Source organism: Pelodiscus sinensis, chromosome 9 (assembly GCF_052426305.1).
Source record: "Pelodiscus sinensis isolate ZL-2025 chromosome 9, ASM5242630v1, whole genome shotgun sequence".
Lineage (NCBI taxonomy): Eukaryota > Metazoa > Chordata > Testudines > Trionychidae > Pelodiscus > Pelodiscus sinensis.
This window is the reverse complement of record NC_143060.1, coordinates 51,898,506-51,925,236: the sequence shown is the minus strand read 5'-3', so window position 1 is coordinate 51,925,236 and position 26,731 is coordinate 51,898,506. Positions and strand designations below refer to the sequence as shown.

The following is a 26,731-nucleotide window of genomic DNA, read 5'->3' as shown; positions in this document are numbered from 1 at the left end:
GCTGAAGTTGTATCCTTAACTCACCTCATTGTGCCTAGGTATCCTAGCTCAAATGGCATCTAAGATCATCCAGAGTTCTGAGGCCCCAAATAGAGGACCATATCATACCTAGGCATAACAGGGAGGCCAAATTTAACATGAGTACATATAAAACTGACCAAAATAATAAAATGTTAATAAGCGTGCATATTCAACATACTATTACTCAATTTATTTTTGAAAATACTCAAGTTCTAATCTGTAATACAGATTTCAGTTACCAACCCTCAACTATAGTCCACATTCATGTTCTCTAAGAGTGCTCAGAAGCATTCAGAGCTTGTTTTTAGATTATTCAACTACTATGTAAGGTATTTAAATTTTATAATGAAGACAGTTTCATAGTTATGATCTTTTCATGTAAAGTTTACATTCTGAAAACTTATAAAAAAGTTAAGATATATGGAAACTTAGGTACAAACTGAATTGTAGCACTGAGCATACATTTAGTTCCCGTATTATAGCAGTATCATACAAGGATGCAGTCTTGTCATTATAAATATTTACTATTACATTATAAAAAGTTCTCAGCAGAGAAACTAAACAGAGTACAAGGTGTCTTCCTAGACCGGGGTGTCCAAACTTTTTTCAAAGGGGGCCAGATTTGATGTAGTGAACATGCGTGTGGGCCGACCATTTTGCCTGACATTCTTTGAACCATTAAAATTAAATGCAAATTAACTATTTTATGCAAAGTTTATTGCAAACGGCATACTTTTCATTTCATCACATGGATGACAAATCTAAACAGGTGTTAAATCACTCTGCCTTTCATATCTGAAGGCCAAATGAAAAAAAAATCCAGGAAGCTGAAATATATGTCAGGAACATTGTAAAGTACATTACATATTATTGGTAATAAAGGTTGTCCGTCAACTTTTAAGTTCAAAAAATATGAACAGGAACATAACACCAAGTATACATGTTGTGTCCAAATATAGTTATAACTGATTTAGACCAACTGACTAACTGAGATTTTACAATGTATTCATCTCAATACATATGGATTCGTTGGGGGCCATAAAAGATAGATATTGCCAAATTACCTGTGGGGCCGTATTAAACCGGAACACGGGCCGCAATTGGCCCGCGGGCCGGACTTTGGACATGCCTGTCCTAGACTATAAATTTTTTTAAAGAGGAAACATAAGGAAGGAAGATGGCCAAAAATTAGAGTTTTGAAAGCAGAATCCTCAAAATATTTGGAACTCAGAATAGTCTTTTTAAAAAAAATAGTAATATAGTCAGACAGGTCACCAAACCCTAATATTTCCATTATTTTGCTGCAATCTTACCCAATTGCCAGGAAAGTTTGCTTTCCCACAGAAGAAAATCTGCTCACTCTCCCTTACAACATAGTGAATTACATACCTTTTTTTTTTTTTTTTTTTAAAGAATAAAGGGCCAGGAAAAGACTTTATAAAATAGCAATATGTTCTAAATAACCTGCAAAAGGGAAAAATAAATCAGACAAGGCTTATTCCCCCTTTTTATTGCTTCTCTATAATATTCTCCCCTTCCCACTTCCTTTTTTTTTTTAAAAATCTTAGAAATGAAACAAACAGCTCAGTTATTCCCTTGTTTTCTGGAGGACTTAGTGGGTAGCTCTCAGACCACAACTGATGGAACTGACTCCATAACACTGAGTACATGTTCACAAACTTTTACATGTTTACTAGCACATGAAGAGGGAAAAATGAGTATCATTTTTCAAATATTTGGTGCCATCATGTGGCAAAATTATGCACTACCACTTCAAGAGCTTTTAACAGTGTACGTTAGCTACTTTTCAACATTTAAAAAAAATAAATATACAAGTTGAACCTCTCTAGTCTGGCACCTTCAGGACCTGACAAGTACTGAACCACAGAATTTGCCAAACCTTGGGTGGTCAATATTATAGTGAGTGGCTATCTTTAATTCAAGGCAAATTAATGGAACGATGCTTGCAATGCTGCTTAATAATGTATGACTGTACCGATACACGCTATATAAGCCTACCCCTAGCTAATGCTTATCAGTCTTCTTCATTACAAAGTGCTACTGTACTGGCACAATGAAACAATGCTTATGCTTGGCAGTATTACCAGCACTTCCACTGCTTGCTGGGCTCTTAGACACAGAATGTCAAAAGCTAGAACTAGAGGCTGTAACTTCATGGGACCATGGGAAACGAGGCCTCACCCATGATAAGCGGAGGTCCAGCTAACTAAAATCATGCTGGACCATGGATGTTGCCAGATCAGAGCGTGCTGGACTAGAGAAGTTCAACCTGTATTTGTACAGTAGGCCAGTCACAACAGAGCAATCATTACTATCCATAAAAGAGTACTCGAAAAAGCTTAACAGCTTTCCTCCTTTCTCTCATTACACAGATAACCCATACCTTCAAGATTTAAAAAAAAAAATACCAAGAGCCTTGAAAATGTAATAAACTTTCACCATTTGTTTTGAAATTTCCTAGCTTTTTATATGTATTTGCAGTCTATACATTAAAATAAAATTCCTTTTAACATAATCAAATGAAACAACCTGTTAAACACCAAGCGCAACGCTGCAGAAGCAAGCCTAGTGGAAGAAAAGAAAAGACATGAGCAAGCATAAAGCAGAGGAACACACAAATGGTCTGAAATATTTAAGAGGCACCATTTGATTATGTTGGGAAGCAGAACCCAAAAGAGTGAATGTGCAACCAACCATTCATACAGATATTAGCTGAACAATTGACAGCTACTTCACTGTGTTACAAGACGACAACTGGATCTGAGACTTACTGTTTTATAAGATTCAAGAGACTGCAGAGAAAGTGAAGAAAGTGAAATTAGGAAAGGCCAAGGAATGAGATCCTTTAGAACAGGTCAAAAGAGGCATGAAAGGAATAGGATAGATTACTTTTAAGCACAGATATAGAGGAGCCATAACAGTTAATGGAAAGGTTAAGTGTAATTTTAACTTCCACACTTCTACTTGTGCACAGATCTATGTGGATACCTCTCAACTTCCCAAAATGCAAATACATGATAATTATTTCAATTTGTAACAGGCCTACCAAAAATGAATAAAAATAGTAGTGCTCTACTTTAAGGTACAGTATATTTCTATAAGCTCTGTTTCAAGATTTAAGATTTCAGATACTTTACAACAGTGGTCACACCAACCTGTCGATTGCAGCACCCCTAGAAGTCAACCCCTCTCTGATCCAGCCCAGCTGGAGTATGATGCAACCTCAGCAAGCTGAAATGCCATGGCCAGCTGGTTTGGAGCAAGGAGGGGCAGACACCCGACCAGCTGGCCACTGGTTCAACCCACCAAAGCTGTGCCACACTCCATGTGGGCTGGATAAAAGAGGGGCAGCTACCCAGCCAGCAGCCATGCGGCCAGCTGCCCGGGCAGTTGCCTCTCTTGGATCCAGCTCCAACTGGAACGTGGCACAGCTTCGGTAGGTTGAACCCAAGGCGGTGTTTCAAAGGGGCAGCAGTGGAGCCCGGGATCAGCTGGGGACTCCCCAGCTGATCCCTGGCTCTGTGCAGCATTTCCTCAGAACCTTGGGTCAGTTGGGGAGTCCCCAGATGACCCCAGGTTCCGCTGCCATGCAGAGCTCAGAATCAGCTGGGAGACCTCAGCTGACCCCAGGCTCCATGGCTTTGCAATGCACAAGAGACCTCACTGGGGACTCTTGTGCATTTCAAAGCAGGCACCCACATGCAACCTAGAGTCAGCGGACTTCCTGCGGGCCCCAAGCTCTATGCAGAGTTTTGCATTCCTCCTTTGAAATGTGCAAGAGCCTCATTTCAAAGGAGGAATGAGGAAGTGCCTATCGACTCGTCAACGGAAATTCCATCGACTAGTCAACTAACTGCATTTTAACATCCTTAGTCCTCATCAGGGTCTTCAGTCCCAGTTTTTGGCACTTTATATTCAGGCTTCCAAACATGACTTGTTTTCCTCTTGAGGTTTATACCACTTTGTCACTGGGGGAAACAGAGCCTGTCCACTATTCCAGGTTCCAGCACAGAAACTCTATAAAATAGCAACTATATACCACAGATGTCAAATCACTGCTGCTACTACTCTGGACCACCTCCTGCCTGGCACCTTTATATTCAACTCTTAGCTTAAGGTGCAGTTCTCAGGTCCTCTATTTCTTAGCAAATGCGGCCAGAATCAAGCTCTGGTTATCCCTTGAGCCTAAAAGAGGAGCACCCCTCTTTGACTGCTCCCAGTCAAAAACAGACCTGCTAAGGCATTACAATTACTTTTATCGGAGCCTGCTGGACTCCAGCTGGCTGCTTCTGTTTAGCCTCATAAGACTAGCCTAGAAACTCCACCTCTGTCACTCCTTTCACAAGGCAGAGTGTAGTAGTTCTACTACATACCTCCCACTGCAGAAAGGGTTTGCGATGGTAGTCCTATCTGAGGGCAGTGTCCTCTCCTATGCATTCTTTGCCCTGCTTCCTTGGGGGTATTTTCTCCTTGATTCCTTTCTTTGGAGAACTTTTATTGGTCCCTTTCTGGCTGGAAAGGTCTTGTTTCAGGCTTCTGCATGGAGAGCTTTTGTAGCTGTTACCTTGATCAGTTGGGTGCCTGGCTTTTGTCTGAAGTACTTCTGCAATTTGAGCTCCTTTTCCTTCAGAGTGCTCCAGCTTGCTTCTTTTCACAGTAACGAGTTCCCTGCAATATTTCTCCTGCAAGGAGAGAAAGCTTCTCATACACTCTCTCTCTCAACTAGGGATGCTAAATACTGATTAACTGAATAGTTGATTAACTGCATGAATTATCAGTAGTTAGTTGACTATTCTACAGTCCCCAGAGGTGGGGCCAGCAGCCAGTGCACTCCGGCCCCACTCCTGGGGAGCCCCCGGTCAAGCCGCACTGCTGCCTCTATCAGAGGAAGCAGTGTGAGGTGCTAGGAGGGAGCTGGTCTGCAAGGGGGGGCCAGTTTAAAAACCAGCACCCCTCACAGACCGGCTGCCTGTCACCCTGTGCTGCTGTCTCTGATAAAGCAGCAGCAGTGTTGTGGTTGGAAAACCAGAAGACCATTGTATGTCGAGGAGTTTGTGAATCTTCCCAGTTTTCAAGTCTGCAAACTAGAAAACAGGCTTTGGCCTGCTGTTAGAAGGGAACATTCCTAGCATCTAGTTTGATAGAGAGATAGGCTGTGTGTAGTGTGTGTGGGGGGGGGAGCTCATCGCATAGTTGAGATAGGCTCCATGGTAACCAGAGCCTGTCCATGGGAAACTCCTCCCAGGCAGGGGCTGTTTTGGTTTCTGCTTTAGCAGAGAATTAGCTGCTGCTTCCAGGATTCTGTGTACAGGCTATATATTGCTTAATGTTGCCAACACCCTTTGGACTTCACAAAGGATCTGGAACTGTACAGAGATGCCTCTCGGACATGGCCCAGGAGTCCATCCTTTGCTGAGCAGGAGTCCTCAGTAAGCCAAAGGGATGTTGTAAGCCTTCTCTTGCCTTTTCTTTCTGTAATACCTAATAAACCTGGCATTTATTCACATTCAGCGATTTATTAGGTATTTATTGTGTCTTCTTGGTTACCCACTGAACCAGAAAGCAGAATCTCGCTGGCCCAGCCTCTGAAGTAAAACAGGCAGCACTGGGTAGCAGCAGCTCCTGTCTGGGTGGGGGGAGTAGGGAGGTCTGGTCTGAGCTCCTGGACCTGGCACAAACCAGAACTGAGTTGTGCTGCCTGCCCACCCAGCTCCTAATACACTTTAAATGCAGAGCCGCAGAAGGGGTAGATCCAGGACCCATCACAAGCCAGGGCCAAGCCAAGCTTCTGGCCAGCCTGCTAAAAAAAATGTACTGGCGTGGAGGAGGGGGGTGTGGGGAATGCATAGAGTTTATAGCATTAACCTATACGTTTTTGCTTATCAGTTAACTGACTACACTAGTACATCCTTTTTCTCAACTCTCTATTTGAGTCCTTTTCAGAATCCATAATCTCATTTCCTCAGAAGGACATGCAACAGCTCGGGATTTCTCAAGACTGCCAGTAGTCTCTGCCTCCTGTTACCACATTCCCCTTGTGCATTCTTCGCTATCACCTCCTGTCCCGCATAGGACATGTGTATGTACACTGAGACTTCAGTATATTTTTGTCAGTGATAAAAGTGGTTTCATTCCGTACTCCTTCATCCTCCTCTGGATGGATTTGCTGAGCAGTTATATCATACACTGTTTCTAGGGTCAGCTGTGATAAATAGAGCTCATAGGCATTTGTGCCATCAGACACCTTTTTATCATCTTGACTATTCTTGGGGCTCCTACATTTCCTGCAGCAAGTCCATCTTCACAAGGGCAAAACCTTTTTTATGTGGCTTATCTCTCCAAACCAAGGCAATGAAACCTTGTCTGCCTCTCACCAACTAGCAGTTTGTGATTCTTCACACCACTCACTCCAGCAACTCAGTCTCTCTCCCCTCCTCCCAAGCTCACTCAAGAGCAAGCAGCGTCCAAAACCATCACATCTCCTTGAACAGGTCTCAGTCCATTGGATCACTCTTGTTTCTCTAGAAGCCACTGCTGCTTCTTTCCTGCAGGATCCATAACTAGAGTTCTGCGCAGATGCAAAATTTAGTATTCACTTCTACATCTCTATCCACAAAAGTGAGCTACGAATACTTACAGATATTAGGGATGTAAAATCCCAATTAACCAGTTAACCACTTAACTGGGGCTTGGCTGTTCCAACATAGTCTGCCTTGCCGTGCCACAGCTGGGGGCCACTTGGGTGAGGCCCACCAGTTACATCCCTTGCAGACATAAAGCAGATATCTACAGATTCACAGGGTTCTATCCATAATAGATACTGCTTTGACTCCCCTAGCCTGTCTAGCTGCTGTGGCAATTCAAACTGCACTTTCTGCTACACTCTGAGCCTCACCAAACTCCTGATACAATGAACACATTTCCCTTCAGCATCCACTCAAGCTGAGACTTAAAACCTCTAGAGATGGAGATTCCACCACCTCCCTAGGTAACCCATTCCAGCACTTCACCACCCTCCTAGTGAAATAGTTTTTCCTAATCTCCAACCTAGACCTCCCCCACTGTAACTTGCATTCCCCTCAGCCGTATAGTACCAGCATCTATTTAGTGGGCCATCTGCCTCCTTTCCCTTTAGCATCTGCAAGACCTTGGCTTATTTGGATGGTGTCATGGTTGCCAAGCTCTGTCAAGGATCAGATGAGACATGAGACATCAAGCACTTAAGACAGGAGTAAGCGTCATGCTGCATTGACATTGCCCCTTGATGGAAAGGGAGTCTCATAACCCCACATGATACTAAGTTACAATGGCGGGAGGAGAACTTACCTCTTGAGTGCCTTCCAGCAACTTGGTATGCTATAACAGTTAATTCCTGCTCCTGGAATCCTGTGAAGGTTGCCAACTTTGTTGAGTGTATCTTCAGTGGCTCAGCCCCATGGCTGGATAACACAATCAAAATGAATCCCTTCCAGAGTAACAGAAGTCTAACCAAAATTGTCTCTCTGCCCTCATCAGGGTCTTCAGTCCTGATCCTGAGCTCTTTATTTTAGCTCAGATATGGGGAACCTTTTTTGGGTCAGGGGCCAATGACCCACAGAAAAAAAAAAAATCAGTCGGGGACCACACACAGTTGAGAAGCAAAGTGAGAAGCCACGGACTGAGAAGGAAAAAGGCACTCTTCACATTCCCCTTGCACACTAAAGATTAGGGGGGCCCAGGCTAGTAGATTTTGCATGCTCCAGCACTGTGGGTAGGTGGCAGAGGGCTGGAGTACCACCACAGGGTGCCCAGTTGTGAGGGAGATCCAGGCAAGTTAGGGGCCACATCTTGTCCCCAGGCTTGGTGTTCTCCACCCCTGATTTAGCCCTTCACTCAAGCTTATCAGAAGAACTGGGTTTTGCCCATGAAAGCCCATGATGCTATTTGCTATATATGTTTTTGTAGTTTCTAAGGTGCCACAGGACTACTCTTTGTTTTTAAAATTACAGATTAACCTCTCTTAGCTCTTCACTTAGACCTACAAATAAGATTTGTCCCATAGTTTGGCAGTGGAGGAACCACAGACCACCCTAACCCCATTCCTGTCCCTCCCCCACCCCGTGCACGCGCGCACACACCCACACACACCCACCCACACACACACACAAACACGCTTCCTCTCCCCTTCCCCCTCCCTCCAAATAGGAACACTATACACAGCTTCCAAGTACTGCTCACTTGGATTTTCTGCTGCTACTTCCCTGGACCTCCTACCATCTGGCCCCTTTAGCTCTGACCCTTATCTTAGGGTTAAGTTCTCAGGCCCTCTCACCCTGAGCTTGAGAATACAGCCAGAACCAAGCTCTATTTATCCCTTCGGCAAGAGAGAGTGTGAGAGAAGCATCCTTCTTTGGCCCTCTGCTCTCAGCCAAAAACTAATCCTAAGGTACCACAATTCCTTTTATATGAGCCTCCTGGTCTAAATGGCTTCTGTGCAGCCTCTCTAGGCAGGCCTGCAGGACCCACCTTTGCTACCCCTTCCCTGGAGCAGGGTGAAAAAGGATGCAGGGCATCCTGTAAGGAGCCAAGAAGGCCAACTCTAGCCATGCATATCTATACCCATTTAAAAAACAGAACTACTAAACTAGCTTTTCTTGATAAGAAACTTTACATTTGATCTGGTTACGCTTCCTTGCTTTGCTAGTTCACTAACGATATATGTTGATCTGCCTGTCAAAGCAGAAATATAAAGCTCTTTGTATTACTGCATTATCTCTTTAATTAAGCAAGATGTATTTCATTAGTATAAACAACATTTTCAATTATTTGTTGCAAACCTTATGTATTTCAGATACAAATAATTAAAGGAATACTTTCGGATCAAGTCTGTACACAAAACAGGTAAATATAGCTTTACAATATGAACATTTCCTAAAATGAAAGACATTTGAGAAATATAGGAATAGCAGCTCTACTTCGAAAGACTTTAAATATAATTCTCCCTATAATCTTTTGTTGAAAGTGGTTTCAAAATATCACTGATTAAAAAAAAAACCTTTCAAGCTAATCCTTTATGCCATGGAAATGAAGTTTTAAAAGCATCATTTTCAATTACTCTTCCACTCCTCTCAACAGAATTTTACTTTTCCTTGTCTGGCAAGATTTTGTCAGACTAAGCATACCTTGTACAGTTGTTTACTTTTGTGTAACCTTTCTTCTTTCTCTATGAAAAACCCTGTTTCATGGGGCATCTAAGGAAGTCACTGAGATTACTGTACCTGTTTAGCAAAAAATATTGTGTCTAGTCTGGAATCCTGAACAACAGAACCAGCTGGCTCTTCTCCTGGCTGCCATTTGAAGAGGAAGATCAGCCCATGAACTGGTCTAGAAAATAAGAGGTCAAAGCAGAAATTAAAAATAGTTTGCACAGTTCTTTATCATCTGACAAAACAACTCCATTAACTCTTATTTTCTAAACACTGTCAATTAAGCTCAGATTCCTGAATGAATACAGATTTTTGGAAAGGCCACACACAATTCCAGGTGGAATTAGTGTTCAAATAACACTTTAGAAGAATCAAAATTTGCCTTCTTGATCACTTGGTAAACTGGACTTTAAGTGCCAGTTTATTTCTGATCCAATACACATTTTACTAAGAGGTTAAAGAAATCCAGTATATATTTACCTTATACCCTGTTTCTCCCCACCCCATCGCCATCTGCCTGACCAATAACGCTATTCATAACATTGTCTTTAGAAACAGATATCACAATCATTATCTAAGCATGGATAAACACTGCAATTATAGTTTGGTATTTTAGGTGGTACTTTTAAGATTCTATACATGAACAAATCATAGAATACTAGAACTGGAAGGAGATCATCAAGTCCATTCCCCTGCCCTCATGGCAGGACCAAGCACAGTCTAGACTATCCCTGATAGATGTTTGTCTAACCTGCCCTTAAATATCTCCAGGGACAGAAGTTCCACAACCTCCCTAGGCAATTTATTCCAGTGTTTAGCTTCCCCTCTCCACCCCCCCCCCCCCAAACAGTTAGGAAGTTTTTTCCTAATGTCCAACCTAAACCACCTTCCCTGTAGTTTAAGCCAATTGCTTCTTGTTCCATCATCATAGGCCTAGGAGAACAATCCCCCCCCCCCCGTGACACCCTCTAGATACCTGAAAATCTATATCATGTCCCCACTCAGCTGTCTCTTTTCTGAACGAAATAAGTCCAATTCCTTCAGCCTTGCCTCATAACTTATGTTTTCTAGGTCTTTAATCATTTTTCTCTTCCCTGGACTTTCTCCAATTTCTCCACATCTTTCCTGAAATGTGGTGCCCAAAACTGGATACAATACTCCAACTGAGGCCTAATCAACACAGAACAGAGCAGAAGAATGACTTCTTGTGCCTTGCTCATAACACTCCTGTTAATGCATCCCAGAACACTAGAACTGAAAGGGACCTCAAGAAGTCATCAAGTCCAGTCCCCTGCCCTCACAGCAGGACCCAGTACCATCTAGACCAGGGGTCTCCAAACTACGGCCCGCGGGCCGGATGCGGCCCGCGAGGCCCTCTCATCCAGCCCGTGGAGACCGTCCCTGGGGCGCCGCCGAACGGGCCCTTCTTGCCGCGGGGGGGGGGCCCTGTCAGGGGTGTGCGGCGTGTACTCACGCCGCGCTGGGGCAGGAGAAGCGGGCCGCTCTGCTGACAAGCGGCCGCGTGGCGGCAAACAGTGCAGGGGGTGGGGGTTAGCACGGGCGGCGTTCCCCCGCCCAGACTGACAGGGCAGCCGGCCAATCAGGGGGCAGGATGGGCGGTGGTGGTAACGCCCGCCCGGCGACGTGCGGGGGAACGGGAACGTGCGGGAACTTTAAAAAGGTGACCCCTTCTGCCCGGGGGGGGGAAGGAGTGAGCGGTGGCAAGCAGGAGGGGAGGAGAGCGTGCAGAGGAAGGGGAGAGCAGGGGGAAAAGCCCCCCCCCCCCCCCCTTTCCGGGAGAAACGGATTCGCAAAGCCAGAAATGTCTGCTATTTTGGCATCCAGGAAACAATTTCACCATTCACACTAATACAGGTGTTCATGTGTAGTGTATCAATGTGTTATTAAATAATAACTGAATAAAATAATATTAAATAAATAATTAAAAACAACATCCATGTTTTGATTGTTTTTTATTTGGACCTCAAGTGTGTAGTCGGCCCCCGAACTGCTGTTTGATAGTTAATGCGGCCCTCGGGCTGAAAAGTTTGGAGACCCCTGATCTAGACCATCCCTGACAGGTGTCTATCTAACCAGCTCTTAGTTCTCCAAATATATCTCTGGAGATACTTATCTCAAGAGATATCATGTTTGCTTTTTTTGCAGCGTTACACTGTCGACTCTTATTTAGCTTATGGTCCACTATGACCCCTAGATCCCTTTCTTCAATACTCCTTCATAGGCACTCGCCATTCTTTATGTGCGAAACTGATTGTTCCTTCCTAAGTGGAGTACTTTGCATTTGTCCTTATTAAATTTTATCGTATTTTCCTCAAACCATTTCTCCAGTTTGTCTAGATCATTTTGAATTATGATCCTAGCCTCCAAAGCAGTTGCAACCCCTCCCAGCTTGGTATCAACTGCAAACTTAATAAGCACACTCTGTATGCCATCATCTGAATCACTGATGAAGATATTGAACAGAAGTGGTCCCAACCCCCCGCCTGCAAAAGCCCCCTTGTTATGCCCTTTTAATCAGACATGTAGAATGAGAAAAACATTATGTTGACTGGAGAGAGTATGGCAGAAAAGCGAGTTTTACTAGGAATGTGAATGTCTACTCAGATAATTGACATACTAGTTGAGTAGTCGCTCTCCTTCCCCTTCCCCCCACCTTGCTGCCTCTATCAGCAAAAGTCAGAAAGTGCAGGGGAGAATGAGAAAGGGATGCATGCATGGAGCCCAGAATGTTGAAATGACACAGAGACTGACGCCAGGCTCCTTGCAGCATTTCAAAGTTGTAACACTGCAACTCCCCAGCTGCCCCCGGGCTCCATGCAGCACTGCCGCTTTGAAACACCGTGGGGTGCACAGGGCCAGCAGGTGACTGTTTGAGTCCCCTGCTGGCTCTGTGCTCCCCACAGTGCTTTCACTTTGGAAGTGTAGCAACAGCCTCAGAGCTGTTGCTACACTTCAAAGGCGGAGACGCCCTTACTGACTAATCAAATAGTCCAGGGGTTCCCAAACTTTTTGACACGGGGACCAGTAAATCCATTCATGAACTTTTGGAGGACCAGTAATGTGCATTTGCATAGTTGCATATTCATTAATCAAATGAATAAATATTCAAATAAGTTGTTTCTGGTCCTCCCAAAACCTCCAGTGCCAGCTTTAGCAAAGCTTTTGATATGGTCACCCACAATATTCTTGCCAACAAGTTAAGGAATATGGATTGGATAAATGGACTGTAAGACAGACAGAAAACTGGTTACACCAGGGTTTCCCAAACATTTTACTTTAGTTGGAGCCCCCCCCCCTTTTTTTTTTCAGTTCTGCTTTTTGCGGCCCAAAAATATAAACACATAAAAAACAAACTGAGAAAATACCAGACATATAAAATGTCTGGTATTTTCTCATTAGGTACGTTGTATTATTATTAGATGTATCAGTTTGTAATTTCGAACTGCCTGGCTGGTAAATGTGCTCAGGCTGCATGAGTGTGTCTACCAGCCAGACAGTTGGCAACTACTCAAGGGGTGTGTGCGTGTGGATCCCCAGGCTGGACTAACTCATGCTTTGTGCTTTGCGGGGGGAGAGGGGGAACAGGAGCAGCGCCCCAAGATCTACATATGGCCAGGTCAGTCCCACTCCCCGCAGGCCAATTCATTCCTCTCCCCTGCTTCCTCCGCCGCGCCTCTGGCCAGCCCCATTTCCCCCAATCCTCTCCCGGGCAGCCAGTTCTCCCCCACTTCTCCTCCCAATCTCCCTTGGCCAGCCCCGCTGCCGGCGGCCACTTCTCCCCCCCCCCCCCCCCCCGCCCATCTTCCCCGGCCAGCTCCCTGCCCCCAACCTCGCACCCCCCGGCAGCCCTGCTTCCACCAGCCTCCCAGTCTCCCCAGCCTGCCCCAATTTCCCCATCCAGTGCTGCTTCCAGAGGCCAGCTCTCCCCTCCTCCTCACCCCAGAATCCCCTGGCACCTGCACCTTCCCTTAGCCCTGCACCCTCCTGGTGCCTCCCCCTTCCCTTACTGCCCCTGCCCCCTTTTTCCCTAATACCCACCCCCTCACCATTCTCTGCCCCATTCCCCTCTGTGCCCTCACACATGACTTGCTCCATCTTGGCCTTCCTCATGCCCACCCCTTCTTTCAAGCCTTCTCCCAGCACCTCCTCCTCCAGCCCCCAATGCCCTTCCCCTCTTCTCTCCTCTCCTCTCCCAGCATCACCCTGTCCCCCCTCCCACTGACACCTCCCCTCCTGCCCTTTCTCTCATTGTCTGCACTTGGCCCCCTGGCATTTGTCTCTCTCTCCTGCACCCTGTCCTTTGGTGCCTTCCCCTCCGTCCCCCCGCTGCCACCTCCTCCCAAGCCCGCCGCTGCCCAAGCCCGTTCCCTAACTTCTGCCTTCCACATTGTGGGGCCGGAGGCCACGCTCAGGCTCCGGAGGCCGAACCCGGAGGTAGCGTGGCCCCGCCACGTGCCTCCGAAGAGTTTTAAAATCCCAGGCCGTGACATCACATCATGCCCGGGCATCCTCCCCGCCCACGTGCAACACCGCACATGGGCAGCAGCAGGCGGTGAGGAGCCGCACACAGCGGGGACGCTCTGGAGGGTGGAGTGGGAGGACGCGCGGGGGGCCCGCGCCAGGCAGAACCAGGGGAGAGACCCAGCTCCACATATCAGTGGAGCAGGGCCCCCGGCTCTGTAACTCGCCGGCACTTCCGGGTTCAGGGGCGCGGGGCCCAAATCGACCTAAAGCCAGCCCTGCCGGCAACCACCAGACATGATGAGGCCTGGTTTCCATAGTTTGAGAAACGCTGAAATAGTCAATAAAAATTGGACTAACTACAGGCAGTCCCCGGGTTACGTACAAGATAGGGACTGTAGGTTTGTTCTTAAGTTGAATCTGTATGTAAGTCGGAACTGGCGTCCAGATTCAGACACTGCTGAAACTGACCGCCAGTTCTGACTTACATACAGAATCAACTTAAGAACCCCAGGCGTCCCCAAGTCAGCTGCTGCTGAAACTGATCAGCAGCTGATTCCAGGAAGCCCGGGGCAGAGCAACTCTGCCTGGGGCTTCCTGTAGTCAGCGGTGGTCAGTTTCAGCAGAAGCTGACTTGGGGACGCCTGGGGCAGAGCAGCTGGGGTGCTACTGGACCAACCCAGCAGCACCCCATCTGCTCTGCCCCAGACGTCCTGATTCAGCCGCTGCTGAAACTGACCAGCAGCGGCTGAATCAGGACCTGGGGCAGAGCAGCTGGGGTGCTGCCGGGTTGGTCCAGTAGTGCCCACGGGCGCTGCAGGACCAATCGGCAGCGCCCCAGCTGCTCTGCCCCAGAGTCCAAAACAAAAGCCTGGTCTGCTGGGGGGGGGGGGGGGGGGAGCACACTAGCTGCGCCCCCCCCCCCCCAGCAGACCAGGGACACGGGGAGCAGAGCCGCAGCGGCAGCGGGGTGCCGCGCCTCTGAGGCTTTGCTCTGGCAAAGCCTCAGAGGCGCGGGACCCCCCCGCGGCTGCGGCTTCAGTCCGGGGGCCTGTGGTCTGCTGGGGACCGTCCCCAGCAGACCACAGGCACCCAGACTGGAGCGGCAGCAGCGGTGGTTCCCCGCGCCTCTGAGGCTTTGCTCTGGCAAAGCCTCAGAGGCGCGGGACCCCCCCGTGGCTGCGGCTTCAGTCCGGGGGCCTGTGGTCTGCTGGGGACCGTCCCCAGCAGACCACAGGCACCCAGACTGGAGCGGCAGCAGTGGCGGCTCCCCGCGCCTCTGAGGCTTTGCTCTGGCAAAGCCTCAGAGGCGCGGGACCCCCCCGCGGCTGCGGCTTCAGTCCGGGGGCCTGTGGTCTGCTGGGGACCGTCCCCAGCAGACCACAGGCACCGGGTCTCAAGGGGCAGCAGCAGCGGTTCCCCTGGTCTGCTGGAGACGGTCTCCAGCAGACCAGGGGCACCGGAGCAGCTTACGAACGGGGCTTTCTCGCCCCGACTTCCGGGGCGAGAAAGCTCCGTTCGTAAGTGCGGATCCGACATAAGTCGGATCCGCGTAAGTCGGGGACTGCCTGTATTGGATTAGCCAATTAATCTAAATTTATTATCCCTAGGTTGTACACAAGTTCAACAAATTACTTGAAGTGGCAGATGCTTTAAACATCAGTGCAAAAAGCCAAGCAATTGTTTACTTTGTGTTTTGGGGCATGTCAGTTAGTCAATGGAAATGCTTACTAATTCCTATTCCTATGCTCCAGCCACTGGACTAGGTCAATTCCAAGAAAGAGACACTAGTTTAAACAAGAGACTTTCTAACCTGAATGTACTAGATAACTAATGTTTAAAACCTTGATAAATTGCTGTGGATATCAAAAGACAGCGTATTGGACAAATAGAAATACAACGCATCCTCAGTGGGTTTAGAAAGAATTTAGGCTAAATAAATCTTATCCAAGAAGAATGCAACATATAAAAACACAAATTGTTTTTGTAGATCCAATAGCTTACTTCCGTGGTCACCAACCAGTAGATCTCAGGGGCTCTAAGAGTAGCTCTCGAGCGCTCTCTGAACTGCGCATCTGCGCAGTACGTTTACATTAGATTTCCTCATGTAATGTAGGCGGGGCTTCAAGAAAGGGGCGGGGCAGTAGATCTTTGCCTGTTCTGAGACTTAAAATGTGATCTTGGGTGTAAAAAGGTTGGAGACCACTGGCTTACTTTAATTTTTCAAAGTTTTCTGGCTCCAGACTCCATATTTCTTCAACCTGTGCTCCCCTGCAACCTGAAAGAGCAAAACTACAGTTGTAACTATCCTAAAATGGAGAAGAGAAAGCCATATTAATATATATGCGCACACACACGCACATTTTAAAGAAACATACACAATATCAGATATAAAAACAAAAAGCCTATGAATGATATGGATGAAAGATTAGAAAAAAGAGCACTGTCAAATGAACAGAGTGTACATTATCTTACCCATTACAAAGATAGCTTCCCCAATTATCACCTCTAATATGATTAACTCACCGACATTGACCTCCCCCCCCCCCATCTGTTCTGAAATTTGATTTGTCCTTTTCATATGTGTTCATTTTTTTTATTGTATCCTTTGGTATATATGGTTGTAACAATTTTCTTCCACTGTTTGATCTGAGGAAGTGGGTCTGGCCCACGAAAGCTCATCACCTAATAAACCATCTTGTTAGTCTTTAAAGTGCTACATAGTCCTGTTTTGTGTTTCAACTAGTTTTATTAGTTAGTTTCCAAGGTGTGTGTTGAGTTTTCAGTCTTTAATGAAGAAGTAATGGGTTCAGGTTAGAAATAATGGGACAGTAAAACCACAAAAATCAGCAGAAGGTATTGTGAGTCAAATCTAATTCACAGGTGTTCTTATTTTTTTTCTTTTAAATTACCTGATTTCAAAGTGAGGATCTCTCTTACTAATACTAATAACCCTTACACCACAACAGCACCTTAGTCTATGACTAAATCAGGAAGATACCCCCAGAAACTTCTAGACCTCTAGCCAAAAAAATCTTCCACTTATTGGATGAACAAGGAGAAGCGTAAAAGCAAAGCATGGGAAGAGAAATAAGAGAAATCACTGTTGACTAAACAAGAAACAGTAAATTAAAATTCTTAAGGGAGAATAGCAAGCATCTTATAATGCCACTAATCTTCATTTTGTGACAGAGACAATAATATTAAGATACAATGTAGGTAAAAGCATGTAAATCTCTAGGTTTTGCAGCACTACATAAACATTAATTTGAATTAATATTCAGATTTAATTATGACACAAATAATTAATTTTAAAAAATCAGGTAAAAGGAGCAAAAAAGTCAATCTTGGAGACTAAAGTTCTCCAAGTATCTGTAAAAGCTTCTTGAACAACTTGCCAGTATGCCTCAGCTTTGACATCGTAGTACCATCTCTAAGAGTAAGGATGAAGTGACAATTAAAAAGTGGACACTTCACCAGGAGAGACAGAACCAAACTTTTCCCACAACATAGTATAGCATTCAACCAATCAAAATCATTCCTCAGATGTGTCTCAAAGTCTTTTGTTTTAATCTCAGACTTCAGGTTCCCCTCTCATTAACAAAAATCCTCCAGGAATTGGCAAAATGGTGTATTGATTGATGTTTGTAAAATCTGAGGAAAGAACTGCTAAAGGATAAGGAAACCTATTTCTGTGGGAATTTTTAAGAGTGAATAAGAAGCAGGTTCTACTGAGAACAAATAATCAAATTATTCCCAGGAGAGGAGGTTCCAGGCACAGTTTGATAACTCTAGCAAAACATATCAAACAAACTGCCAGTACAGTCCACACAAGCTTAATAGCTGGCTAATTAGATCATCATTTAAATGGCTCAAATTTTACCCTGACCGGAATATAAAAACAAAACACTCTTTACCCCACTACAATTCTTCTGCATCATCCAAATTACATTAATTCTTTCCTCATTACTTATAGTCTGATTTTTTTCTATGTAAAACAGTTTGAGAAGCTTTCATTACATGCATGAACTGGAAAACTAGACCTATGAGACTGATGGAGATATAGGATGCGGGTGGAGCAATCTCTGTTGGTGAGGTTCAGAGGCAACTCCTGGGTGAGAAATCCTGCCCAAACTGCAGTCAACACACACTGGGAAATATGCTGAAATTTCTTCCAAGAAGGTGTCAGATGAAGTTGCTCCCAACCAAGATTATTTCAGCGTCTGGCTAGTTCATGCGATAAACCTTATCTTTACTTCTCTCTAGAATTCTTCCTCTTTCCAGAAGACTCAGCACTCTTGTGGGACAATTTACAGCCTCTTAAAGAGTACGATCAAATCTCCGCTATTTTATCCACCTAGGCTTTCTGGGATGCAGGAAAGTCTCTGCTATTCTACTACTCTCCTACCTCACCATCCTCCTCCCATTCCAATTTTGTGAACAATTACACTGCCTGTCCCGCAGCTTCACAAACAGCAGCACCATGAAACTGAACATGATTTGACAATTCATCACTGCCCACATGATTCTCAACATCAACAGTTTTACTATCCAGAAGCTTGTTAATCTCATTTGGGTTGTAGTCTGCATGTCAGTATACAAATTTGTAAGATTAAGCTATTATTTACCTACCTCACACAAGTTTTTTTGAATACAGGTTGAACCTCTTTGGTCTGGCAACATCTGTGGTCCAGCATGATTTTAGTTAGCTGGATGTCCACTTATTTTGGGTGTGGCCAAGTTCCCCACGGTCACAGACATTTTGTTTACAGTCACCAGTCCTGACTCTCAGCATTCTGTGCTGATATTTAGCTCTAATTTACTCCTAAATGTCTGTTAAGAGCCCAGAAAGCAATGATAGTGTTGGTAATAATGTTAAACAATACTGAACTCCTGTGGTTCCTCAAATTCTCTGGTTTGGCACTGGTCAGGTCCTGAGAGTGCTGGACTAGAGAGGTTCAACCTGCAATGCCAAAAGCATTTAGAACATGAAAGTATCCTATATAAATACATGCTGACATAAAAGAAACATCTTACAGATCAGTAGATGCATATTCATGCAGACACAAGTACAGACTTCTTCGTTCAAGATTTTTTTAGGTTACTCTCAAAATGCTAATGCTTACACTAGGGATAGGAATGCTTAACAAGGTGATGTTTACTGGTTATGGTTAACTGGAAGGGGCAGCCCCCATCCACAGTGGGCCCAGCCTGGACAGAGCAGTGCCAGGTGGGGGAGTAGGGGTGCTTCAGCCAGTCCACCCCTGTTTAAGTAGATAACTGGTTAAACTGATCAAACAGGATTTTCCATCTCTAGCTTACACTCTGGGCAGCTACTGAACATGAGAACAAAGTTTGCCTCAAAGAAACAACATCACTTTGCTTGAGGTCTGCAGCCGCCTTGTAACAAAAACAGGCAGGCCGGTTCTGAAGCACCAATGGGACCCTATTACTTGTTGCGGGAGCTGAACCACGCCACTGGCTGAGATGCTGGAGGCAGGCTAAAGCTCAGGAATGGCAGAGCAGACTGCGGCTTCCCCTGCGAAGAGCTCGCCCTACCGAGGCTGGGCACTGCGCTCTCCCCGCGGAGGGGGGTGTCTGGATGGCGGGGATTTAGGCATCTCTCCGCCCGACCCCACTAAAGCAGAATTGCCGCCCCAGGCCCCAACTCGCAACTGCACCAGCTGGGGATACGGGCTCTCGCTCCCCAGCAGCGCCTCTGAACGGGCATGGGGCGAGGTCCAGCCAGGCCCCGACGCGACAAGCCCGGGGCGGGGAGCAGCTGCAGGCCGCAGGAGCGCCCGCCCGCCCAGCGCCGGTGCACGCCCTCTGCCCGGGCCCCGCTGACCCTCACCAAAGCCTTTGATGAGCTCAGTGAAGACGCCCGGGTCGCTCTCCATCAGGCACCACTCGCCAGCGCTGCCTCCTCCCGACATGGTGGCGGTCCGCAGGAGCGCCCGGAGCAGCGGCAGCCACCAGCCAGCGCGCCTCACACGCGCCCCGCCGCTTCCGTCCCGTCAGCCTCCGCGGCCCACGCTGTCATCTCTATGGTGAAGTGGGGGCGGGCTCGGCCCGCACGGAGCGCGAGAATGTAGGTCACATCCGGGATTTCATGCTAATCACGGAAGGCGCCTCAGCCAGTCCGCTGCCGGGATCCGGGTGCTCCTCGGCTCCTGTGCCCCGGGAGAGGCAGCTCGGTCCGGGTCCGTGGAAAGCAGGCTGAGCGGAGGCGGAAGGACAAGGGTTCCGTTGCGTAGACCTCGGCTCCTAGGATCGCAGAAGCGGGGAACTACATCCGCGGTCGCTGGCACAGGAGAGGGAGGCGGAGCGGCTCCATCCGGGGCCCTGGAGTCTGGCTCCTGCCGGGGAGAGGGAAGGAACAGCGGCTCCATCCGGGTCTCGGCGCTGTTGTCATGACAGGGATTCTAGCAGGGCGGGGCTGACTTCGAGGGGAGCCGAGGAGAAACCAAACCTAGAGCCGGAGCCGGCGCCTCCTGCTGCGCCCGGCCCGCGTCCCGGTCTCCGGCTCACGTAGGATTTGGCGCCGTGTGAGCCACAGCCCCAGAGCGCCCTGTGCTGCGCCACTGGCCGGAGCTGCAGGTAGGGCCTCCCTTGGGCAGCGGCCTAGTCCGCCGCCTTTCACTGCTCCCCAAGGGATATTCCGCCCCGCTTTTGCCGGGCGGGAGGCATCGGGAGCGGCGCGTCTGCGGGAGGCCGGGCGCTTCTTTGCGGACCCGGCGCGAGCTGCCGAGGGAAGAGGGGCCCTGTTGGGACAGAAACACTCGCCCGCTGCCGATATTCCCAGCTAGGGCGAGGCGAGGGCGAGTGAACGGCCAGTGTTGTGACTGAGCTGGCCGAGGAGCTGCCCGCGAGCCTAGTGTACCCCCGAAGACAGGTGCCCGGCGTCTCGTACAAGCGAAGAGTAGAAAGACCCAGAGGGCTGAGGCGCAGGGGATGTCGGTATGTTTCTTGCAGTCGGTTGTGTTGAGATACCTCAGCAATGTTTCTACAAAGCCCTTTAGGAATGGTTTCCTGGCAATAACAACATTCCGTTTGAAGAATGAATTTTGAGGTTCCTGTACAAAGTGAATGTGCAGGTCTTGTAGAAGAGGATGCTTGCCAGCCAATAACTTTTTTCTCATCCCTAGCTTGGCTATTCTTTCGCAGTCTTTCCATCCATCACGTTATCTTTATAAATCCAGGTAGATCAGACTGGGGAGGGGAGGGGGAGAATAGACTAGTGGGGAGAACATTGGACTGACACACAGATTCTTGTGCTGCTGCCTCTGTATCAACCCAGATAGGAGCTGCCTGCCCCATCCATAAAGGAGCCTGAGCTCATTGATTCATGGTTTACCCGTTTACACTGCCACATAGCTAATTTATATTTTTTTTTGACGTTTGAATCTTTCTTGGCTGTTGGTCTCAATATTAGAATCGTTGAGCTGGAAGAGACCTCAGGAGGTCATCAAGTCCAGCCCGCTGCTTTAGGTAGGACCAATCCCAACTAAATCAATCCAGCCAGGGCTTCGTCAAGCCGAGACTTAAAAACCACCACCTCCTTAAGTAACTCATTCCAGTGCTTCACCACCCTCCTAGGCTATGTCTAGACTGCAAGCCTCTTTCGAAAGAGGCTTTTTCGAAAGATACTTTTTTCGAAAAAGAGCGTCTAGACTGCAAGCGGAACTTTTGAATAAGCAAGCCGCTTTTTCGAAAGAAAGCACCCAGGCAGTCTGGATGCTCTCTTTCGAAAAACCCCTGTTTGCATTCGAAAAAAGGTGTTCTTCCTCGTGAAAAAGGCTACTTTTTTCGAAAAAAACCCTGAGTCTGGACACAGCCCTAGTGAAATAGTTTTTCCTAATATCCAACCTAGACCTCCTCCACTGTAACTTAAGACCATTGCTCCTTGTTCTGCCATCTGTCACTACTGAGAACAGCCTCTCTCCATCCTCTTTGGAACCTCCCTTCAGGAAGTTGAAGGCTGCTGTCACATCCTCCCTCACTCTTCTTTTCTGCAGACTAAACAAACCCAAATCCTTCAGTTTCTCCTCAGGGGTCATGCGCTTCAGCCCCCTAATCATTTTGGTCACCCTCTGCTGGACCCTCTCCAGTGTGTCCATATCCTTTCTATAGTGGAGGGCCCAGAACTAGACACAATATTCTGGATGTGGCCTTACCAGAACCAAATAAAGGGGAATAATCACCTCTCTGAATCAGCTGGCAATGCTTCTCCCAGTGCACCCCAATATGTTGTTAGCCTACTTGGCTTCAAGGGCACACTGTTGACTCATATCCAGCTTCTCATCCACTGTAATGCCCAGGTCCTTTTCTGCAGAACTGCTGCTTAGCCATTCAGTCCCCAACCTGTAACAACGCTTGAAATTCTTCCATCCCAAGTGCAGGACTCTATACTTGTCCTTGTTGAACCTCATCAGATTTCTTTGGCCCAATCATCTAATTTGTCCAGGTCACTCTGGACCCTATCCCTGCCCTCCAGCGTATCTACCTCTCTTCCTAGCTTAGGCTATGTCTAGACTGCAAGCCTCTTTCGAAAGAGAGCGTCTAGACTGCACGCGGAACTTTCGAAAGAGCAAGCCGCTTTTTCGAAAGTAAGCACCCAGTGAGTCTGGATGCTCTCTTTCGAAGAAGCCCTATTTACATTCAAGAACGCCTTCTTTCGAAAGAAGCACTTTCGAAAGAAGGCGTTCTTCCTCGTGAAATGAGGTTTACCGCCGTCGAAAGAAAAGCCACGTTCTTTCGATTTAATTTCGAAAGAACGCGGCTGCAGTCTAGACGCAGGTGAAGTTTTTTCGGAAAAAGGCTACTTTTCCCGAAAAAAACCCTGAGTCTGGACACAGCCTTAGTGTTATCTGGGAACTTGCTGAGGGTGCAACCCATCCCATCATCCAGGTCATTAATAAAGATGTTGAACAAAACCGGTCCAAGAACAGATCCTTGGGGCACTCTGCTAGAAACCGACCGCCAACCTGACATGGAGCCATTGATCACTATCGGTTGGATCCGACAATCTAGCCAGCTTTCTGTCCTTCTTACTGTCCATTTATCCAATCCATATTCCCTTAACTTGCTGGCAAGAATATTGTGGGAGACCTAATATCAAAAGCTTTGCTAAAGTCAAGGTATCTCACATCCACTGACTTTCCCATAGCTACAGAGCCAGTTACCTCATCATAGAAGTTAATCAGATTGGTCAGGCACGACTTGCCATTCATGAATCCATGTTGACTATTCGTAATCACTTTTTCTTCTTCCAAGTGCTTCAAAATGGATTACTTAAGGATCCCCTCTATGATTTTTCTGGGGACTAAGGTAAGGCTGACTGGTCTGTAGTTCCTTGGATTGTCCTTCTTCCCTTTTTTAAAGATGGACATTACATTTGCCTTTTCCAGTCATCCGGGATCTCTCCCAATCTCCATGAGTTTTCAAAGATAATAGCCAAAGGCTCCACAACGACACTTGCCAACTTCCTCAGTACCCTTGGCTGCATTAAATCCGGCCCATGGATTTGTGTGTTTAGCTTTTCTAAAGAGTTCCTAACTTGTTCTTTCCCACCAAGGGTTGTCCACCTCCTTCCCATGCTGCGTTGTCTAGAGCATTTGTCTGGGAGGTGACCTTGTCCGTGAAGACAGAGGCAAAGAAAGCATAGAGTACTTCAGCTTTTCCCGCATCATCTGTCACTAGGTTACGTCCCTCATTCAGTAAGGGTCCCACACCATCTCTCATCACCCTCGTATAGCTAACATGCCTGTAGAAACCTTTCTTGTTATCCTTCACATCCCTTGCTAGCTGCCATTCCAATTGTGCTTTTGCCTTCCTGATAACTCACCTGCATTCTCGAGCAATATATGTATACTCTTTCCTAGTCATCCATCCAAGTTTCCACTTCTTGTAAGCTTCTTTTTTGTGTTTAAGCTCACCAAGGATGTCCCTGGTAAGCCAATCTGGTTGCCTACCATATTTGTTTTTCTTGCTGTGCATTGGGGTGGTTTCTTCCTGTGCTTTCAATACGGCTTCTTTAAAATACTGCCATCTCTCCTGGACTCCTTTCTCCTTCATGTAAGCATCCCAGGGAATCCTGGTCATCAGTTCTCTGAGAGAGTCAAAATCTGCTCTTCTGAAGTCCAGAGTGTGTATTTTGCTACTCTCCTTTCTTCCTTTGGTCAGGATCCTGAAATCTACCATTTCATGATCACTACTTTCCAGGTTGTCACCCACCTCTACCTTTCCCTACTATTTCCTCCCTGTTTGTGAGCAGCAGATCAAGATATGCATGGCCCCTGGTCGGTTCCTTCAGCACTAGTACCAAGAAGTTATCCCCAACATTCTCCAAAAATTTCCTGGATTGTCTGTGTACTGCTGTATTGGTCTCCCAACAGATGTCAGGGTGATCAAAGTCCCGCATGAGAACCAGGGCCTGAGATCTGGAAGCTTCTCTCTCTTGTTGGAAGAAAGCCTCGTCTACCTCATCCACCTGATCTGGTGGTCTATAGCAGACCCCAACCACAACATCACCCATGTTGCTTCCACCTCTAAACTTAAGCGCCATAGACTCTCAGCAGTCTTTTCTCCCTCTAATTACTGGAGCTCCGAGCAATCATACTTCTCTCTTACTTACAATGCAACTCCTCCTCCTTTTCTCCCCTGCCTGTTCTTCCTGAACAGTTTATACCCTTCCATGACAGTGCTCCAGTTATGTGAGTCATCGCACCAAGTCTCCGTTGTTTAAAAGATGGTAAATGATTGTAGTTCTTTACAGAACAAAAAAAAGTCCTCAAAGTGTTTACAGATATAAATACCAAAAATCATTATAGATTTCCAATACTGAATTTTTATAATATAGCCAATGTGAAACCAAAATTTAATTTCAGATGTATTCATACATACGCTTTCATCTGCAATTTAAATACCTGTTAAATATAACCATTTGTTAATATTGAAACCTGTAGTTTTATTACAGCTTTTCTTTATCTGTGCTTTTAATGTAAGTGTTTTAAATTGGGATTAATTGTGTCTTTTTTCCTTTTTAAACCACTTCTGTGTATATATAAAATATAAATGAATAACAAAATCAGTGTCTTTGCAGCAAATCTAGCTGTAGTTCTTCTGACACAAGCTATTCAGTGTTGCTCTCTAGAAAATGTTGATTTAGAACAGTGGTCTCCAAACTTCTTACACCCAAGATCACTTTTTAAATGTCAGGGCAAGCCAAGATCCACCCCATCCATTCCCCAAGACCCCACTCCTTTCTTAAGGTCCCGCCCTCTCAGTTCCCCTCCTCTCCATCATTTGCTGTCCCGAGCCCTTACTCACTCACTGGATTGAGACAGGAAGTGCAAGCTCTGGGGTGGGAATGAGGGATTTGGGTGTGGGAACGGGTGAAAGGTGCAAAGTCTGGGAGGGAATTTGGGTGCAGGAGAAGGTGGAAAAGGGGCTGCTAGTTCAGGGACGGGGCTCCAGGCCAAAGAGTATTGGGGTCATGTGGAGGCTTGGGGTGCTGAGCAACCAACAGACTTGTGGATGTGAGGGTGCAATTCAGGTTTGGTCGTATGAGGGGCTCAGGGTGGGGGAGTTGGGACTATGATGGGCTCAGGACACAGATTTGCAGTGTGTGGCTGGTGCAGTAGTGTTGTGGCAGAAGACTGGGGATGTGAGAGGCTCAGGACAGGGGGTTCTGGTAAACTTAGGGTTGGGGGTGGTGTGGAGATGCGGGGGTGTTATGATGCTGCAGCCAGATGGGAGGCTTGGCCCCAATTGGGGCTTATTGGTCAACCTTCACTTTTAAATAAAATATTATGTCCGACACAAACATTTCAGTGTTGTTTTTATTTATGTGAGGGGTGGGGAATGTGTTTTGGGTCCGGAGATACTGACCCACAGAAAAATCAGTCAGATTTGCACAAGTGAGATGCAAAAAAAACCCCTTCCAAGCCCCCCCCCCCAAGCCTCACTTATGTTGCCCCAACTGAGACACCTTCCTCCCCTGGCACCCCAACTCGATGGGGAGAGGGGAGGTAGGACTGAGGTTCAAGGCCTCAGGACAGATTAACTCTTCTGGAGTTCCAGGGTTAGTGGAATTTGTGGGTCCCTCTGCACTCTGAGGTGGGGCCAAAAATGAGGGATCCAGTGTGTGGGACAGGGCTGCCAGTGAGTGGGTTAGGAATGGGATGCAAAACCTGGGTGGAAAATAGGGTACAGGAGCTAACTGGAGGTAGGTATCTGGCCAGGAGGGAGGGGGCAAGAGCAGGGTGCTGGTGGGTGTCTGGCCACGAGGCAGAAGCAGGGTGCTGAATGGGCAGGAGGCAGTGTGCTGGTGGGGCCCTGGGCAAGGGGCAGGATACTGGTGGGGCTCTGGGCAGGGGACAGGTGGGAGTCTGGCCAGGGAGCAGGGTGCCATTAGGGCTCTGGGCAGGAGCGGGGCGCAGTATCGTCTTTAGGCAGGGGACAGGGTGCTGTTGGGAGCTGGGGTAGGGCCTTGCTCAGCTGGTGGGGCCTTGGGCAGGGGCAGGGTGCTGTATCGTGTCTGGGCAGGGTGTTGGTGGGGGCAGGAGGCAGGTGGGGCCCTGGACAGGAGCAAGGTGCTGTATTGTGTCTGGCCAGGGGACAGTGTGCTAGTGGGGGCTTGGGCAGGAGGCAGGGTCCTATTGGGGGCCAGGGCAGGGTGCAGGTGGGTGTCTGGCTAGGAGGCAGAGGCAGGGTGCTGGATGGGGTCTGGGCAGGGTGCAGGTGGAGGTCTGGGCAGGGGGGGCAGGGTACTCGTGGGGGTCAGGATGGTGGGGAGAGAACAAGGACAGCTCGGCCGGTACTGGGGAGTCCTGTAGCTCCCCCTGCCCCCAAACAGCCAACATACTTCCTGAAATGCTGGGTCTGTCATGCTGCCGGGGACTTCCTTCCCCCTGCTGCCTTCCTGTACAGGGGGAGTGGGAGTCCTGGGACTACACCAGCTCCAATTGCTCAGGAAGAGTGCACACACTTCCTCTGCTCCCCATGGCAGCGTGCAGTTC

General features: G+C 47.4%; 2 protein-coding genes across 9 annotated transcripts in view; one reads left to right on the top strand and one right to left on the bottom strand.

Annotated features, from left to right (window-relative positions):
• UCHL5 (ubiquitin C-terminal hydrolase L5) overlaps positions 1-19,828 on the bottom strand; it is a 40,004-nt gene extending 20,176 nt beyond the window's left edge. The window contains exons 1-4 of one of the 4 annotated variants that reach the window (XM_075936735.2): positions 19,564-19,828; positions 9,300-9,405; positions 4,607-4,724; positions 25-108 (exon numbers count right to left, since the gene is read on the bottom strand). Coding sequence is in view for 1 of the 4 variants with exons in the window: in XM_075936732.2 (XP_075792847.1) it covers positions 9,300-9,405; positions 15,924-15,987; positions 19,564-19,645 (252 nt within the window). In the remaining 3 variants the exon portion in view is untranslated. Of the gene's footprint in view, positions 1-24; positions 109-4,606; positions 4,725-9,299; positions 9,406-15,923; positions 15,988-19,563 lie in introns of all 4 variants that reach the window. The other 3 variants (XM_075936732.2, XM_075936734.2, XM_075936736.2) reach the window with 3 other exon arrangements.
• An 11-nt stretch (positions 19,829-19,839) lies between these two features.
• RO60 (Ro60, Y RNA binding protein) overlaps positions 19,840-26,731 on the top strand; it is a 37,057-nt gene continuing 30,165 nt past the window's right edge. For 2 of the 5 annotated variants that reach the window (XM_006129140.5, XM_006129139.4), the window contains exon 1: positions 19,843-20,309. The gene's annotated coding sequence lies outside the window, so the exon portion shown is untranslated. The other 3 variants (XM_006129143.4, XM_025187782.3, XM_006129141.5) reach the window with 3 other exon arrangements.